The sequence below is a fragment of the Etheostoma spectabile genome, chromosome 6, assembly GCF_008692095.1.
Source record: "Etheostoma spectabile isolate EspeVRDwgs_2016 chromosome 6, UIUC_Espe_1.0, whole genome shotgun sequence".
NCBI lineage: Eukaryota > Metazoa > Chordata > Actinopteri > Perciformes > Percidae > Etheostoma > Etheostoma spectabile.
In genome coordinates, this window is record NC_045738.1 from 20,780,608 (window position 1) to 20,799,852 (window position 19,245).

General features: G+C 41.9%; 1 protein-coding gene across 6 annotated transcripts in view; it reads right to left on the minus strand.

Moving 5' to 3' along the window:
• cep192 (centrosomal protein 192) overlaps positions 1-19,245 on the minus strand; it is a 132,487-nt gene that overhangs the window by 70,640 nt on the left and 42,602 nt on the right. For all 6 annotated transcript variants that reach the window (XM_032518238.1, XM_032518235.1, XM_032518234.1 and 3 more), the window contains 2 exons: positions 15,915-16,099; positions 13,480-13,599 (listed from right to left, as the gene is read on the minus strand). In XM_032518238.1, the coding sequence (XP_032374129.1) occupies positions 13,480-13,599; positions 15,915-16,099 (305 nt within the window). The remainder of the gene's footprint in view (positions 1-13,479; positions 13,600-15,914; positions 16,100-19,245) is intronic.

The following is a 19,245-nucleotide window of genomic DNA, read 5'->3' on the forward strand; positions in this document are numbered from 1 at the left end:
AGAGGTTCGACTATCGGCCGAAACCCTCCTCCAGAACCTTGGAGTAGACTTTACACAGGAGGCTGAGAAGTGTGATACCCTGTAATTTGCACACACCCTCTGGCTCCTTTTTGAGAGGGGAACCACCACCCCGGTCTGCCACTCCTTAGGCACCGTCCCAGACTTCCACGCAATGTTGAAGAGGCGTGTCAACCAAGACAGCCTCAACCCAGAGCCTTCAGCATTTCTGGACGGATTCATCAATCCTGGGGCTTTGCCGCTGTGGAGTTGTTTGACTACCTCAGCGACTTCCAGCAGGAAATTGACGACAACCCCCATCTTCCTCCAGCTCTGCCTCTACCACAGAGGGCGTGTCAGCTGTGATTAGGAGTTCCTCAAAGCTCTTCCACCGCCCTATTCCTCCTCAGATGAGGTCAATAACGTCCCATCCACTGTATACAGCTTGGATGATTCCTCGCTTCCCCCTCTGAGGTGGGTGAACGGTTTTCCAGAAGCACCTGGTGCCGAAGAAAGTCCTTCTCATATCTTCTCAAAATTCTCCCACACCCACTGCTTTGCCTCTGTCACGGCAGAGGCTGCAGCCCTTCGGGCCCGTCGGGCCCGTCAACTGCCTCCGGAGTCTCCGAGACAACATATCCCGGAAAGACTCCTTCTTCAGGGGAGGCTTCCCTGACCACGGTGTCCACCAGGGGTGGTCGTGGGTTACCGCCCCCATTGGACACCTAAACCCTAAGACCACAGCTCGCCGCCGCAGCAAAAGCAGTGGAAACTTTGAACATGTCCACTCAGGTTCAATGCCCCTAGCTCCACAGGGATGTCCGAAAAGCCCGCCGGAGGTGTGAGTTGAAACTCCGTAGGACAGGGGCCTCCTCCAGAAGTTCCTAGTTTACCCGCACTACCCGTTTGGGCTTACCAGGTCTGTCCAGAGTCTTCCCCAACCCCCTGACCCAACTCACCACCAGATGGTGATCAGTTGACAGCTCTGCCCTCTCTCACCCGAGTGTCCAAAACATACGGCCTCAGATCAGTTGAAACGATTATAAAATCGATCATTGACCTTTGGCCTAGGGTCCTCTGGTACCAAGTACACTATGAGCATCACTATTTTCGAACATGGTGTTTGTGATGGACAATCCATGACTAGCACAGAAGTCCAACAACAGACAACCACTTGGTTTAGATCAGGGAGGCCGTTCCTCCCAATCACGCCTCTAAGTATCTCCATCATTGCCCACGTGTGCATTGAAGTCCCCCAGTAGAACTATGGAGTCCTTGGAGCCCCATACAGGACTCCATTCAAGGTCTCGAATACTCGAACTCTTGTTTGGTGCATATGACAACAAAAAGTCAGAGTTTTCCCCCTCATCACCTGCAGGCGTGGAGGGAGACCCTCTCGTCCACGGGGTAAACTCCAACGCAGCGCACTCAGCCGGGGACGGAGACGTCCACACCACCCGCCGGCGCCTCACACCATGGGCAACTCCGGAGTAGGACAGAGTCAACCCCTATCCAGGAGTACGGTTCCGAACCGAGACTGTGCGTAGAGGTAAGCCCCACCAGATCTAACCGGTAGCGCCCACCTCCGCACAAGTTCCGGTCCTTCCACAGAGAGGTGACATTCCACGTCCCCAGAGCCAGCCTCTGCCGCCCGGTTCTGTCCGTCGAAGCCCTGACCTTCGCTGCCACCCATGTAGCAGCGTACCCGACCCCTTTGGATCTCCCACATGGGTGGGCCCATGGGCTGGAGGGAGAGGGCACGTTGCTTGTTCGGCCGTGTGCCCGACCGGTCTCCGTGGCAAACCCGGCCACCAGACGCTCGCTCACAAGCCCACCGTCTGGGCCTGGCTCAGACGGGGGCCCCGGGCTTCCTCCGGCGGGGTTCTCTATCCCTTCCTTAATCAACCATTGAAGTCTTCGAACTTCAATGGTTGAACCAACCTTCTAGTTCCCTCAAAAAAGTCGGGTACTGAAAGGGACTAGGAAAACAAAAGGGCAAATCGAAAAACACGACAAAGTGGGGAAACACTTCAACAAATCATAAGCAAATAAGAAAAAAAACAACAAATGGGAAAACACAACAGCAAATAAGAAAATACTCTTGACCCTTCTGATAGACGGACTGTCTGTTTTCTGTGAAAACACGGAAAAGCGCCTCTTTTTTTTTTGAAAATATGAGTAAGATTTGTTGAAGTGTTTTCCTATTTGTTATTGTGTTTTCCTTGTGTTTTTGTATTTGCTGTGTGTTTTCCTATTTGCGTTTTGTTTTCCTGTTTGCCGTGTGCTTTATGATTTGTTGAAATGTTTTCCTATTTGCCTTTGTGTTTTATGATTTGCTGTGTGTTTTTCTATTTGCGGTTGTGATTTATACTTCAGGGCCACCATACAATATGAAAAAGAAAACTGATAATTAAATTTTTACCAATACCCTTATATTTAATAATTTGTGAAATTTCTCTTTTTTTTTTTTTATTTTTTTTTTTATGTCTCACACTGACCCTAACTTTCTCCTGTACTGTCTCATCTGCTTCTGTCCTTGGTCTAGGCGCACTGTAGATTCTTTTAGTCAGAACTTTAATAGTCATCAAGCCTAACAATCTGACACACAAACACAAAGCTGGACGGCATGGGTGGTAGGAGATTGATGACACATAACAAACCAGAGCTCAACTACTTATCCCCACTTCTTTAAGCAGCCTTTAGACAGTGATTCAATGGTGGGTGCTAATTTTAATCTCTGTGAAAAACATGCATTCATTTACCGCCTGATAATGGCAATTAGTTGCTCAATTTATGTGTTTTTTTTTCCCTGTTGCCTCCATACTAGAGTTTGCTTGGTACACGCTCATCAAGGCCATGGAAAACCCTGATAATTGGAGATCAGACACAAGTACCCAACTAATTTCACATTGTTATGCAGCCTTTATACCTTTTTCATCCAACCTCCCTCAGGTGGTCCAGCCAGAATACAATGATGAGCAGGATGATGACGATGGAGTAGTGAGACTGATGGTGCAGACTTCCTTGGGCTTAAGGGGCGGCCTTGTGGTGATGTGACTGCTGCAGAGTCCTCAGGCAGTACCAGTGAAGATGACAACAATCCCCTTTCCACCTCTCTGGAGCCCAAGTATTTCGCCCAAAGCTTCCACCAGGAACAAGAAGATTCAGATGATGGGTGGAACAATTGCCCAGACGAGCTGGAGTTCAACAAGGTTGGCTTTATCTTTTAAGTTTAGATCAGACATTTACTAGTGATTAAAAGATGATGAAACTTAACAGATTTGTATTGCAATTTTCTTGACCATTTCGATCTTTTGAAAAGGCTGACCAGCCGATTTTGATTTTGCCTTAACAATTTTCTTTTAAAACTATAATTGACAGCATATGCAATGCAATTTAGTAAAAGTTTTATAGAAAATGTAATGATATCAGCACAGTTACACAATAAATTAGCATTTAAACATTTTCTCCCAACTGCACCAGGTTACTGTGCCTCTCTTAACTCAACTCAAACAAATAAAAAAGAAAGGGTTCCATGGTACCGGACATCGTTTTTTTTTTTTTGTACTAATAAATCCAACTAGAATAGTAGCATGTCCCACTTTACCTAACAACTTTAAAAAGTTTTACTTTCCTAAAAGACAACTGGTATATGCAGGTCTATAGAGAGTCAATTATTTATCTATCCAGTGCTCCAGACTGCGATGAAAGGATTTTGCACACAAAATGGATTTGCTACCATTTTTGAGACAGTGGGAGTACTTTTACAACTACTGGATATAGTGACTTGCATTTGAATTTTTTATTTTTAAGTTTCATGTTGAAAAAAGGAGGGGGAGGAGTATGCCAGAGTCTCAAATAGCAATGTGTTGCAAATGACCCTTCTACTCTTGTATTGCTGGGAACACAACTATGTTGTGCATGTATTTACAGAACACAAGGAATCCCAGGGTGGAAAGAGTTCTCGAGAAAGCTGCAATCCAGAAAACCACAGGCCAAGCTTCGTGCCGTTGCGCACAGGCATGTTCTCAACAAGCACTGCACTAGTTGTAATAAGCAACAAAATAAACTTCTGTTTTCATTCCGAAGAAGATTAATTGTAACTGATAATATGCCATAAAACATGGTAATTTTTATGATGTTATTGTGAAAATCTCATACCATTGCAACACAAGTGTTTCTGTCTGTGCCACTGTGACGCGTGACGTAAAAACAATCATGCAACACGCATGGCCAATCAGCTGACAACCGGCCGGGTTTGACTGCGCATCTTAAATTCTGTTTATAGTATATTATATAACAGCATTGCTGTCTCTTCAGGTGCCAATGCCACTCATAATGTTGTGTACCAAAATGAAGAAGGGCAGTGGGTGACAGACCTGGCTTATTACACCTCCTTTGAGAAAGAAGTTGATGGGAAGGCATCAGAACATGTTGGCCAGTTTCAGACTGAGAACTTTGTTCCTGCATGTATGTACCAAGTCCACAGCTTCATTGTAATCTATGAGATTCATCTATGTAGTGCTTTTTTGAATAACTCAAATTGCATTCCCCCTTTGCAGGTGATGCTTTGGAAAGGATAGCTCAGGATCAGGAGGAATTTGAGAAGGAGCACCAATTCATGCAGGTATACACAACCCCCGTATTTATTTTCCCGCCAGTACAACGATAAACATACAGGTTGTTCAGAATAATAGCAGTGTGTTTTTATAAAAAAATAATGCTCAAATCCTAAAATAGCTTTAATTCGTTTAAGGCTGTTAAGAAAATCACGGCACTAATATTAAGTTGCATAACATTATTTCTGAGAACTGCTTCGCACTGATTGCTGGAGTCCACCAAGTTCTGACTGTTTTTTTTCCCCAGTGTTCAGGCTTTGGATGCAATTAAGGCATTTGAAATAATTTTGGCTGAGCAGCCTTATACTTTTCTGCACTTCTTTATATGTTTTTCCCTCTCCAATCAACTTTTAATCAAAGTCCGCTGTTCCCAGAGCAATGTCTTGAACAACCGTTTTGCTGGGTATTTCTGTGTGAAATAGACTATAACCAGCATGCACAACATTGCTTCCTTCCTTCCTTAAATATGAACTATATGACACTGTTTCTTCACAGAATAATCACCTCACTAATTGAACACAATGCTGCATATTTTGAGCATGCCCCTTTCAGTATATATCAGTTACACAGAATGAGGCACCATGCATGCCATGACTGTTGGTCTGTTGGTTTTCTATGACTACAACACTTACTAGTAAATTAATGTAATGTAGAAATATCACTTCTACCAAAAAAATGATTTGAGGTTAGTGATGTTGGACTGCTATTATTTTGAACACAACTGTACATCTGTTACCACAACTAAAATAATCAATTCACTGGATTACACTTCCCCTATGTTCATTCTGCAGTGGCATGCATGGAATGAAAAATTCCAATTATAAGTATATCGGGCAATATTTTATAAATGTGTGTTCCCTCTATTCATTCTCAAACCGCGCCCCAATGATGAGCGCTGCGCTAAAATTCCACATGGTCATTACATCCTCTGCTTTGCATTAAGTGCGGGAATGGGCACGGATGCAATGCAACACAAGCGCGTCCATTGTAATCAAGTGAAGTTGCTACACTGAGCACGGAAGCGACATTTACCCACGCAGCATCACACTGCACACATGGAGAATAGGAGAGACTGGTGAAGTGAAGATAATGTTCCTACCGGCTCAATAGTGAACGACATGCAAATATGCTGACCGACTCACTGTTAAAGTTTTGTTGCTGAGCTAGACCAGAGAATATTTGGTTAAAAAAATAGTAGTAATGGTTTTGCCTTATGTTCTGAAGTCAGCTGGAAGTGATGTAACCCCAGTGTGTTTATGTGAGTGAGGATCCGCCAGACTCTGCTTAACAAATTTAGCATTTAAAGAGGTTTCTTCCTATAAAAAAGGTTAAAAAGTTTTTCTTCCCACTGTCGCACCAAATGCTTGCTTGTGGGAAATGGTTGGGTCTTGTAAATTATAGAATGGGGTCTGTGGAATGTGGACCTGTGTCTGTAAAGTGTCCTGAGCAGCGCTCAACATAAGCAAGGACCTGGGGCCAGGAAAAAAAAAAAGTATTTGGGCTAGTTGATAGCCCAGTTTTTGGCCTGCGCTGGCCAGTCTAAGTGGCTCTGTCCACTACATCGTCGAACGAAGCGTGTGAATGTTAGTAACACTACAAATTTTCCCCTCAGGTAATTTATAACATTGTAAATTGACTGTATTTATAAAGCGCTTTTTTGGTCTTAACGATACTCAAAGCGCTTTTACGTAGTCAGGAACCATTCACACACATTCATAAACTGTGGCCGAGGCTGCCGTACAAGGTGACCTGCTCATCATATAAACACTCACACATTTACACTCAAATGCTAGCTTTGGGGCAACTCGGGGTTCATTGTCTTGCCCCAGGACACTTTGACATGGGATTGCAGGGATCACAACCAACCAACAAACCATCTGATTGGCAGGAACCACTCTAGCTCTACCACTACCATAAGCCACAGCCGCCCTAGTGTCATGGAAAATTGGTGGGAAAAAAAAATCTGGGTGGAGAAAGGCGATGATGGTATGTTTTTTTGCCAGCAATTTCCAAAAAAGCCCACCAGCCAAACCAGCAAAATGCCAGTAGCTTCAAACACAATTCATTTCGATACAAGCGTTGCCTTTTGGAAGAGGTTGTGCGTTACGTCACAGATTGTAACTGAGGAAATGATAGAGAATCATTTACTGCCATTGGCCAGATGAACTAACACTACACTCGTACTGTAAGTAGACTACACCTGTTCTACAGTCAAACATGTAAAAAACGATATTTCAGTCTGCGCTGTCTACTCTGTGCCCTGCACTGTGCAAACACAGCTCTACTCGTAAATAACGACTTTTTATAAACAAGCTAATATGAAAGATGTTTAGTGAGGCAGAAGTGCGAACTCTTACCGGCCATATGACCAAAATAGAGCATGTGGCTACTTAATATGCATGTGAATGAAGCCATCATGATGGCTGTGTTCTTCACTCTTGATTTTGCTGGTTGTATTCTTTTGCAACAACATTGTCTTATTTCAAACTAGTCATATAGAACGAATGCTAGGCTGCTTATCAGTCATTCATCATTAAAGATGCTGTTTGCCACAACTTTTTGCTTCAGGCTCTTTGACAGTGTATTTTTACCTGACAACAGGCCTACTTCCTGCAAGCATTTTCCACAATCAGGACACTGCATACAACGTTTCAGATTCAATGACTTTAACCATCATCCTCAGTGAACTGCCCCCTAATCTGAGATCATTTTCTAGTTGAGTAGCCTATCTAGTTATCAGTATGGATTTTCCATGATTTTTGAGAAGTTTAGTACTCTAATACATTTAAAAAATAAACCATTAATTTAGTAAAAAAGGGAAATATAAAAAGAATATGCGTATTGGGTATAAATACATTTGTTTTCTTTATTTTAAAGCCGCGTTATGCTTTAAAAAACTTCTGGCGTGGAAAATGTAGTTGATGACCCCTGGTCAACTTTACGACTAATGGCACAACATACAGTGGAATGGCTAGCTGGGTTAAACCATTTTCTGAAGCTTCATGGTAGGTGTGTGGCTATATTTTCGCCGTTTTTGTCCTTCGCCAATCACACATATTTCTTTCAGGGCCAGTAAAAATGTAGAAGGGGCCAGCAAAATTTTATCTGCTGGCCTGTGGGCCAGTGGGGATTTTTTTAATTTGAGCCCTTGTCCTGAGACAACTCTTGTTGTGGTTGGACTATAAATAACATTTGAATTGTGGGTATTGCTGTTCACACAGGAGGAGAAGATTGAACAAGCCAGCAGTAACGGCACGTTTCACAGTGACTCATCTTGGAAGGCTCCCACCAATAGCCACCTCTGATGAGGGCTTCCAGGTCTCCTCAGCGTTTAAGCAGGGGGACCAAAGCTACCTGCGACTGAGTTTTGGGCAGTTTTTTGGACAACGCTCTGAAGCCTTGGGCTTTCTGGGCAGCACTGACGATGGGATGGGGTTAAACGGGTCAGTAAAATTGCTTTCTTAGGTGTTACAGAAATTAAAAAAGTGCTGTGAAGGCTGTTAAGAATCATTATAGATCAAGCCATAGAAGAGATGTGCACATGATTTGCAGATGGCGTCTGATAGCTGACAAGGTCTAGCTGACAATTTATTTTGTTAGCAGGTGATTTCAGATATAATTATGCTGAAGAAAATTGTTTCAGAAATTAAAATTGTCAAGACATTTGTACAGTCAAATGGTGGTAAACTTGAAAGTCCTTTGGACAACCTGCATTAAAAGTTTTGGTCTTTGTTCCTTTAGCCATCCTTTGGCTACATCATACTCTCCAGAGAAAAGGAACCATTTCCCCTAATTCACCCCTCCGAGCTCTCTGCCAGAGGCAACTCTCCTCCGAATGACACCATGGAACTCAGCGAAGCAGACAAAACACTCAACCCAGGTGTGTTCACAGTATGCGGATTTTAAAGAATCACTTTTTAGACTCATACAGTAGTGTGTGATGTTTCTGTGCTTTTGCTTATTGTAAAATTTATTTAACCGTCTTTTCTTTATTAGATGACATCTCCTTGCAGAGGACCTGGACAAAACTCTTGAGGCACCAGGTGAAAGAATGTCACCGAAGGGATACAGATCCAGAACCATGTGAACAGGAGGTACGAGGAATTTTTTGATATGTAACATTTCTATTTCTATGTAGGATTACATGCACGGTGGTATGTCTTTTTGACATAAACTCATTCTTCTCTTTGGACCATATTGTTAGAGCTGCACTATCTGACCCAGTGAGGGCTCTTGCTTGATTTAAGCTTGGGTAACCAAAGTGTGTGTCGCCCAACAATACAGCAGCCATCTGATGCTGAGTATCAGCACAATTGCTTCAGCCATTGCTGATGCTCAATTAGCACTGACCCTTCACAGCTGGCTGCCATGATCATGGAGCTGTCAAAGAGAAGTAGATTGAGAAATCAACCTGAGACTGCACAACCTGCTGGACTTGTCAACTGCACAGAGGAACCACACTCAGCTAAACCTGTAAGAGGTGTATGTGTATGTATGTGTATGTATGTATATATATGTATATATATGTATACATATGTATATATGTATGTTATATATAATTATGTATATATTGTGTATATATATATATTGTGATGTATATATGTGTAATATATATATGTGTGTATATATATATGTGTATATATATATATTATATGTGTTTACATTAGTAATTTTGGATCCATAGATCCAAAATTCACTTAAATACATGGAATTGGAATAGACTAGGAGAGGTTTGAAATCCTGTGCATATAACAATACTTGTGCTCTGTGATGCTCGCAGATAGATCACAAGTAGTTCAAAAGTCACCAAATGAGCATTGAGATAGGGGGACACCCCTGCATTTTAGGCAAAGGCAAATATCCAGACCTGTAATTAATAGCCAAGGGGGAAACATAAAGAAGTTACTATTTTTAAAAAAATACACAAAATGGCACAAATTCAAACTTTGACAGGGGTTAGGGTTGAGAAGTGGTAATCCACTCAACCCTTCTGCATCCAAAGTTATAAGCAATTCAGGAACCAGGTGAATATATGATGTTAACATTCTTTTAAGGTTATAAAAACAACTTGTTGAGTCTGTGATCTTCATGTATGTTTGTCGGCAGCACTTTTAATCTTTATGACTAATTTGAAGACTCACAAGCCTTTTATGATGAATACTGATCTTTGTAAGATGATCCAATAAATTGATGCCCTGAAAAATGTACTAACTGCTAACTCTGTCATAAGTTTTACAAATCTTAGACAGAGATTTATAAAACATCTTAGAGCTTTGTAGACTCCCATGCGATTTATCTCTTCTAGATTTCCAACAATATTGTCGTCGCTATAGAAAGGATTTCCAGTCATCAGAAACTTTGTCGTGTATAACTCAATATGCTCTTGATTTTGTTGTGTAGAAATTGGAGCAAATATCTTTTATGTTACTTAATTCTAAGTAAATAACATCAGCTGACCGATTGGTCTGGTCCATGTAATCAGCAAATATTGGCGTATCAAAACATATCGGTATCTATTGATGGGCGAAAAATGTTTCCTTCTATGTGATAACCTTTTTAAAAATGGATGCACAATTTTAAATGAACATGTTTTGTCCTCAATTTCTGTTCTTTCCCTACATAGTTCCTCCCTGAGCAAGATCAGAGCGACATACTGGACACTTGTGTTGGGGAGCTTAGTGACTTCGATATGGAGAAATACTTGAAAAGACGATTGTCAAGCAGCACGGATGCCTCTGTAGCACACACTACCTTTGATCTCACGGCTGGGCGACAACCTCAACAGCTCTCGAAGAAACCCTCAGACAGGATATCTTGAGGAACAAGGTAGCTAGCCTCAGCGAGTGGATAGGGAGACTCACAGAAACCCCAATACTGATGCAAAAGACGGAGGAGGAGAGAGAACATTAAACACTAGCTCCTCTGCAGTGCCTCCTCAAATGCATATCTCCAGGTCATAAGGGTCCCAAAAAGAAGTTATTCCTTGTCCTTGAAATCTTTCAGCTCTGCCAGTAGGTCTGGGGCTCAGGGCAGTCTCCACTGTCACACATCCCTGCAGACAAAATGACCGCATTTGTAACTGTACATTCTGCAATCACTATTTGTGGTTCTCAGGCGGACCCTCACATTAATGGAGTCAAGCCAGGAGAACTGAACCACAAGCATCCACACTATTTGTTCTTCCTTAGAAACATCACAAATAAGTGATAAAGGTTCTTCTGTCTCACCCGGCTTGCCAAGAACCCCACCAGACTGAGGAAAGGGAGGTCAGGCCTGCCTTGTTTTAAAGTTCCTCTTCTTTGCACAGAGGGTGAGGAGTGCAGGTCAGCCGCAGCAGGACAGACTGAGTAATTTCGAAAAAGAATACCAACCAGCAATATATGGATGCTCACTACTTGTAGCTCTGTGGAGATACCTATGGCTTCTCTTCTCAGAACAACCACCCTCCACAAGGCCTGCATCTGGTGAGTGAAAATATCATACTTCTATGTTAAAGCAAGGGAATTTATAGCACAATTCAGACAACAAGGCAAGAAAAAGTGCTTTAAATGAGCAGAAGAAAAACAAAGCAAAAATAATAGAAAACAAGTCATAAAACAAAAATGCAAAAAACAAATAGTGTAACCAGTGCAAAAATCAGAGCAGAGGTGTGTTCCAATTTCTTTCTATTTTTTTTTTTTTTTTTTTTTTTTTTTTTTTTTTTTGTTGCAGGAGACTGTACACACTGTTACAATAATCAAATCTATATATACAGTTGAAACCAGAAGAAGTATATATACACATATAAAAAGAACATACGCTTTTTCCTTACTGTCTGACATGAAATCAGACAATCACTGTTCCTGGTTTATGTCTGTACGATTACCAAAATATTTAATTTTGCTAAATGCCAACTAGAGACACACTTGTGGATGTTTTTTTTTTTTTTTTTTTTTTTTTTTAATAATTTATTGGTTTTCTTTTAACATAAACATATAACATGTGCCTTCTGGGCACAGAACATACAACATAACGTGACAGGGGAGGATCTGTGCGTTGAGTTGAACAACAGTTACCATAAGTGCATCAGCATAGAGGGACCTCGGATTGAAGAGGAACAATGCGGATTCCGTCCTGGTCGTGGAACAACGGATCAGAGCTTTACTCTCTCTTCAAGGATCTTGGAGGGGGCCTGGGAGTATGCCGAACCAGTCTTCATGTGTTTTGTGGATCTGGAGAAGGCGTATGACCGGGTCCCCCGGGAGAAATTGTGGGAGGTGCAGCGGATATGGGGTGAGGGGGTCCCTTCTCAGGGCCATCCAATCTTCTGTATGACCAAAGCGAGAGCTGTGTCCGGGTTCTCGGCAGTAAGTCGGACTCGTTCCAGGTGAGGGTTGGCCTCCGCCAGGGCTGCGCCTTTGGCACCAATCTGTTTGTAATATTTTATGGACAGGATATCGAGGCGTAGTCGGGGCGGGGAGGGGTTGCAGTTCGGTGGGCTCGGGATCTCATCGCTGCTTTTTGCGGATGATGTGGTCCTGATGGCATCATTGGTCTGTGACCTTCAGCACTCACTGGATCGGTTCGCATGAGTGTGGAAGCGGCTGGGATGAGGATCAGCACCTCTAAATCTGAGGCCATGGTTCTCAGCAGGAAACCGATGGAGTGCTTTCTTCGGGTGGGGAGAGAGTCCTACCCAAGGAAGGGGTTTAAGTCCTTGGGGTCTTGTTCGCGAGTGAGGGGACAATGAGCGTGAGATTGGTCGGAGAATCGGAGCAGCCGGTGCGGTATTACATTCCGTTTATCGCAATGTTGTGGACAAAAGAGAGCTGAGCCAGAAGGCAAAGCTCTCGATCTACCGGGCAATTTTCGTTCCTACCCTCACCTATGGTCATGAAGGCTGGGTCATGACCGAAAGAAACAGATCCAGGGTACAAGCGGCCGAAGTGGGTTCTTCAGGGGGTGGCTGGTCGTCTCCCTTAGAGATAGGGGGAGAAGCTCAATCATCCGAGAGAGCTCGGAGTAGAGCGTGCTCCTTCGCGTCGAAAGGAGCCAGTTGAGGTGGTTTGGGCATCTGGTAAGGATGTCCTGGGCGCCTCCCTGGGAGGTGTTCCAGGCACGTCTAGCTGGGAGGAGGCCTCGGGGAAGAGACGGACTAGGGGGAGAGATTATATCTCAACCTGGCCTGGGAAGCTCGGGATCCCCCAGTCGGAGCTGGTTGATGTGGCTCGGGAAAGGGAAGTTTGGGGTCCCCACTGGAGATGCTGCCCCCGCGACCCGATACCGGATAAAGCGGATGAAGATAGATGGATGGATGGATGGATGGATAGAAGGTTCCTTCAGCCCATTGTTGTGTTTCAACGTGGTCTAAAGAACCCTGAAAATTAGGCAAATAGGGCTGCTGGGGTTTGAAAGATGGAACACACTCTGCAGCTTGCAGTTCGGTGTAAAATGAGAAAAGAAAATAATGGGACAAAAAGAAATCAAGGAACATTTAGAATAGATCAAAATGTGCAATTAATTGCAATTAATAAGGAGTTATCTAGAACTTTAATGCGATTAAACATTTTAATCGTTTCACAGCATTACTTTAAATGTTATCAAACCTTTCGCTCTAGTTAATTTAAGAGTAGCCCACTTTAAAAAAATGAATAAATAAAAGGCAGATTCTGTTGCTACCACATTATCTTTTGAGTGTTTGATGGTTACTTTATTGCTCCTTTCTTCCTTGAAATAGAAGCCGGGTATCGCCATCATTTATTTGAGGAAAAAAAAAGCAATATTATCCATTATAATGAAATAAATATATGCACAAAATAGCCCAATTAAAATGACGAGTTTGGGTGTTACAATTAGATTAGAGTTCTCATGCATCTGTACTCACCAGTACCTCCTGTCGGTCCAGGACCATGCTCCAGTTGACAGGAGAAAACCTTTGAGTTCCCCCTGACCCAAAAGAAGAGTTGGCCTCTCCTATTCCTACAGGACCCACACGGTCACCCATCTGCAAAAAAATGTGTAGATCAAGCATCAGATCTGAGAAACTATACGATATAAAAGTGAAAACCCACAACCTCATCACTCATTTTGCACACAGTTTAGCAACAAAACAAAATGCTGAGGGAACATTACGTTATTTCTTTATGGTTTTGAGCAGTATGGATCCCCACTAACATGGAAAAAAAATAGTAAGTGCATACAGCATGTCGAGGAAATACATGTTTCCTACAGCGGGGAGAAAGCAGAGGAGGGACCTCAGCACTTGCCAACGTTAGCTTCTTGTCTCATCTAGGGTCTGATAAACAGTAAATTTGTCTACTATAAGCTACAATCATATTTGACGAGACCTGCATGAGCGTGGTTCTCATGGTGAAACAACCATCGAGGCTCGTACTGTTTATTAGGTTGTTATGACTTTGTGAGTGATAACATTCTGTCACTGTTATAGTTGCTCACCTTCAAAGGGTTGAGAACAGATGACTTTGACCCAGTTTACTTGAGTTCAGTGTAAAAGACGGCTCTGCAGTAATGGAATTACAACTTTATGACATTTCATAAAATGCTAAAAGAGCGGCGGTAACTATTTTGTAATGCTAAATGCATAAAGCATAAACACGGTCTATTTTATATTTATGTTCTTGACTGTTACAGTACTTTGTTTTATTGTTCATTTCCATTTAATGTGTATTGTATGTGCCAAACACCAAGTTCCTTTTTTGTGAAAACTTACTCTCCAATACCTCTCATTCTGATTTAGATGAAGGCAAAGAGAAAGTACTTAAGGTGTACAAAATTGATATCAATATACACTAAATTCTGTATGAAATCTCCCAAAAATGCATGAATAAACTTTTGTCTTTGCAGATAAAGCGGAGACGTGACAATAAATCAAGGATATAAACTTATAAGCGTTGAAAAAGGTGAGAAAGACGCAAACCCCCTATGGGCAGAAAAGAATGATTTGAATTTCTATAGCTCAATTAGAATAATTGCATTAAACACCCAATTTGAATAACATAATTTAAATTTGTATGGCTTACTTTGAATAACTGAATTGAAAAACTGAATTGCATAATTTGAAATTGAGGAAACTACTAGAACTGTTGGGTCCTTGTAAATTCTGGAGTGTAGGCTAGACCTACTCTATCTGTAAAGTGTCTCGAGACAACTCTTATTATGAATTGATACTATAAATAAAATTGATTTGAAATTGAATTGAATTGTTTTGGGTCTTTGTCTTGTTGAAAGACCCATTTAAAAAGGCTTTTCCTCTTCAGCATAAGGCAACATGATGTCTTCAAGTACTCTGGTGTAATTAAACTGATCCATGTTCCCTGGTATGCAATAAATAGGCCCAACACCACAGTATGAGAAACATCCCCGTAACATAATTGTTGCACCACCATGCTTTACTGTCTACACAGTAGAGCCCGAGTGATTTTTGAAGCCGATACCAATATTTGTAAATATAAATATTTGTAGAGAAATTTTTTCAAAGAAAGTCCAGACGTTTTTGCCCTAATGACATTTACTTATGCCAATATTCAACATACTAATGTCATATTTATTGATATTACACCCACAGCAATGCTAAAACAGTTCGCCTATACGCAAAAATAAACATAACTCATAAAGCACATACTATTTACATTTCTTCAAAAAAGGCCAAAATACATGCCAAATCTCAAACCAGTGACGCCCTTCTCCTCTGTAAAACCCTCTCCTCTGTAAAACCCATATATGGGTGACGACGTCTCCCATATATGGGCATGCTGCTTCCGTAAACACAGAGAGAGAGACAGAGCAGAGAGCTAGCGGCAGAAATGAGCGAAAATGCGATGAATTATGGACGTCAAGTGGATAAATCCAGGATGTAACAGTTTGGATTTTATGCTCAACGACAACGAAAAAGGCACAAGCTCGAGGCTGGATAGAAAATCACCTGTAGAGGCAGCATGCATGTCATGACTGTCATCACGGTCTGCTGGTTTTCTATAACTTTATGGCACTTGCTATTAAATTATTTGCCATGCACAAATATAAGTTAAACCAAATATGATTTATGAGGTTAGTGATGTTGGATTGCTATTATTTTGAACACAACTGTACATACAAGCGAGAGCGATTTCCCCATCTCTTAGAATAGATAAGCGGTATAGCCAACTACTCACCATAGACTTGACAATGCGAGTTTAGACTTAACATAACGCAAGAGATTCAACAGTCAAAAACTGAACTCCGAGTTTTTCCGACAACTCGGAGGGCAACATTCTCATTTCTGAGATTTTTTCCCCCCCCTCAAGTGAGCCTCATTCTTACCTCAGAATGTCCTGGCAGATTCAAATTGCCATCCTCATCAACAGCACTGCTCCCCACAATCCCAAGCCCACGCAGGACATCATACGTGGTCTGGACAACAGTCGTTGGGAGAGGGATGGTTGAAACTCCCCCGTCATTTCCGCTTTCCTCACTCCCGCTGCTCCCATCCCCACCTCCTCCATCCCCTGGAGTTACACAATGACACAAAACAAACAGGCACTCAACTAAAGATTTGAGGAGACTGACTAGACTTGGTGTGCAACAGATCACAAAACTCACGGGTTGGATTGGATCACGGTTTTGAATTATGGATCGGATCAATTTTTTTCGAATCAGCACAAAAAAAGGGAGGAATTTAAATAATTTATTTAAGATGTAGTAACATTAACCTAACGACAAAAACGGGTATTTTACAATGGCTTTGGATGTACCACAAGTTTTACCCGTTTCACGTAAAATGCATCATAGAGTCAAGTCTAGGACGGTAACTTTTTTGACAACCAGCCACTGTGGCAGGTGGATTTTTAAGTGGACTTTTTACCAGCTATGTCTTTTTTGCCTCATAAAAAGGTGAAAAACAGAAATCCCATGAACGTTCCGAAACTGCAGTCGCATCCAGCGCTGCTTTCATGTACGTCAGTGCCTTGACTGCAGCAGTCTCCTTCGGAAGCGCAGTCTTTAATAATTTACAACTTATTGTGTGTACGTAGGTTTTTGATGACTTGTGGTCCTTACTTGCTTCTAATTTTAAGTTTCTAGTGTTGATTACAAGAGGATTTTACTTTGCTTTCTCTGAGTCATGCACACGACAGTCACTGCAGTACATTTCTTCTCTCCTGGTGTCATAAATCAGACCCTCACAAACATTGCATTGTACATTGTATTGAAATGTCTTCCTTTACTATTCTTTGACTCATGCTCATCTTTTTGTTGGTTGTTCGTTTCAGCTGGCCTTTTTACCCCATTAATTAATTCACCCCATTGTTTTCCGACAGTAGTGACCAGTGCTAGTTAGCGTCTTTTTGGAAGCGTCTTGGAATCCTCTACAGCAGGGGTGGGCAATTAATTTTTCCAAGGGGCCACATGAGAAACCGGGACTAAAGAGGTTAACTGAAGAAGGACGAACTATTAGGCTAAACTCAATTCTTCTCAATATTAATTGTATCTCTTTATAAAAAGCAGTACACAAGATCTTTGGTAAGCTGCAACTGGCAAGGGCACAACTGTTATGATTAGGACATGAAAAAAGTGAAGTAGACATAGTACAAAATGCAATTATGTTACTATTTAATCAACATCCACAAATGCATTTGTGACCAAAATATGCATGTTTTTCGCCATTTTTCAAAGAACGGCATTCAATTAACTTTACAAAGTGCTATTAATATTTTGTTGCCGTAGTCTAACTACAGAATTCTCTTTTTTTTTTTTTACATTTTTCTTTGAAAATGAAAATGCTAAACAGACAAAGTACAAAATTACAACATTATATCACGGTCTTTCATTTAATGCGGAAATAAGCTGTTGCGATGCAGTTTGGTGTTTAGTTCCTTTACTAGTGCACTCACATCAACAGCAAATGCAAGATCAGCCATCCAGTTCACATCTGAGAGTTCTGGGATGTCTGCCTTTCATATCACAAAACTCAAATCTCCGCTGTCAGGTCCCATACTCTTTTAAGCACCTTGCCCAAGCTGAGCCACCTGACATCTGTCTGGGAGCCTATGTCCCCATGTTCAGTTTCATGCTCCTCCAAAAGTGACACAAACTGCCTGTAATTTAATGCTCTTGCTCTGAAGAAGTTACATGTTTTAGTTATAATATCAATAACATGGTTAAGTTTTAGCACCGACTTACACAACAACTGCGGATGTATAAAAAAAATGCAAAAATACCAATTTCAGTTTTGAGTTCACTTCAGTCACTTTTTCTTGCAGCCGCTTCAAAAGTCAGAATTTTTTTCAGATTTTTAAAATTCGGACAACCATCGATTGTAAGACATGCCGGTTTGTTCCATGTAAGTCCCATGTTGTCAAAATATGCATTTACCTCAGTGAACAAATCACTCAAAGAGTTATTCAAGTGATAGCCTTTGTTGTGTTCGGTTGCTAGCTTGTAGCTAAGCTAGCAGTGATTTCAAAAACATTTTAACTATCTATGATTGTTTGATTGCTAATGTTGGCTCAAAACACCATTCAAGTGACAGCCTTTGTTTTGTGTGATCGCTAACTTGTAGCCGCAGTGAACGAACTTCGTTATGTAGGTCCATTTTTTACAAAAGTCTCGTTAGAATCTTGTAGGCTACTTGTTGCAAAGTGACGCATGTACAACTCACATCTTCACTCGTTGCAAAGTGACACATCCGCGACTCAAATCTGCACTTGATTCACATTGGGCAGTGACACCCAGTTCGAGGCTCACAGACACACTGCAGTTCTTCTTCTACTTATTTTTAATTGCGAATTACAACCAGAGATGAAGAAGGTGCATACGTTTGCACAAAAAACAAAACAGTTTCCTTCAAAATGAAAGCAATGCAGTTGTATTCTATGCATGATGTACACTTATTTATGTTTGATTGCTAACTTCTCACTGACCTCATGTGTGCCTGTACAATGCCCAGGTGTGCTCTACAGTGAAATACTGTCACACCGTAAAGCTGTCAGCATTTCAACCGTGTTTAATTCAGCTAGTACCTAACAGTAGGCTAACATTACGTTACCTGCTGCCAAGTGTAGTGTTAATGTCAAAGGTGGATTACACTGTTAATATGTTGCAGGGGTCGTAGTTTTCGGTTGGTTTTTGAATGTGTTTGCTGTGTTTCGGTTTGGGTTATTGTGGCATGTTCTTGAGTTTGTTGTATTGCATGTTTGGTTTTGTGTGGGCTTTATTTCCTTGTTTTAGGTGGGTTTCTTTATGGAGACTGGAGACCCTCCCCTTGTTTGTTGTTGTCGCTCAGACTTAACAAGCTCAGAATTCACAAGGACACACCTGGGCTTGATGAGGGCAGGTGTGTGAGAAAAGGCGGTGAAAAGGGGGAAGCTCCAGCAGAAGAGGCAGAGAAGCCACGGGGAAGCAAAGCGGCGAGGGCAAGAGGAAGCGCGGAGAGGAGGAATGCGGAAGAGCAGGGAAGCAGGAGAGCAGAGCAGAATCGAAGCAGAGAAGTGAGCCAAAGGAGACAGGAGGCATCACCGGTTTCAGCTGAGACGAGTGGACGGATGGGAGAAGCGTCTACGATAGACACTCCGAGAAAGCAGATAAGTAAAGGAAAGTCGGCCGGCTATCCTCGGAGAGTGTGTGGCGTGAAGTACTGCTTGTGATCTGTGTTCTG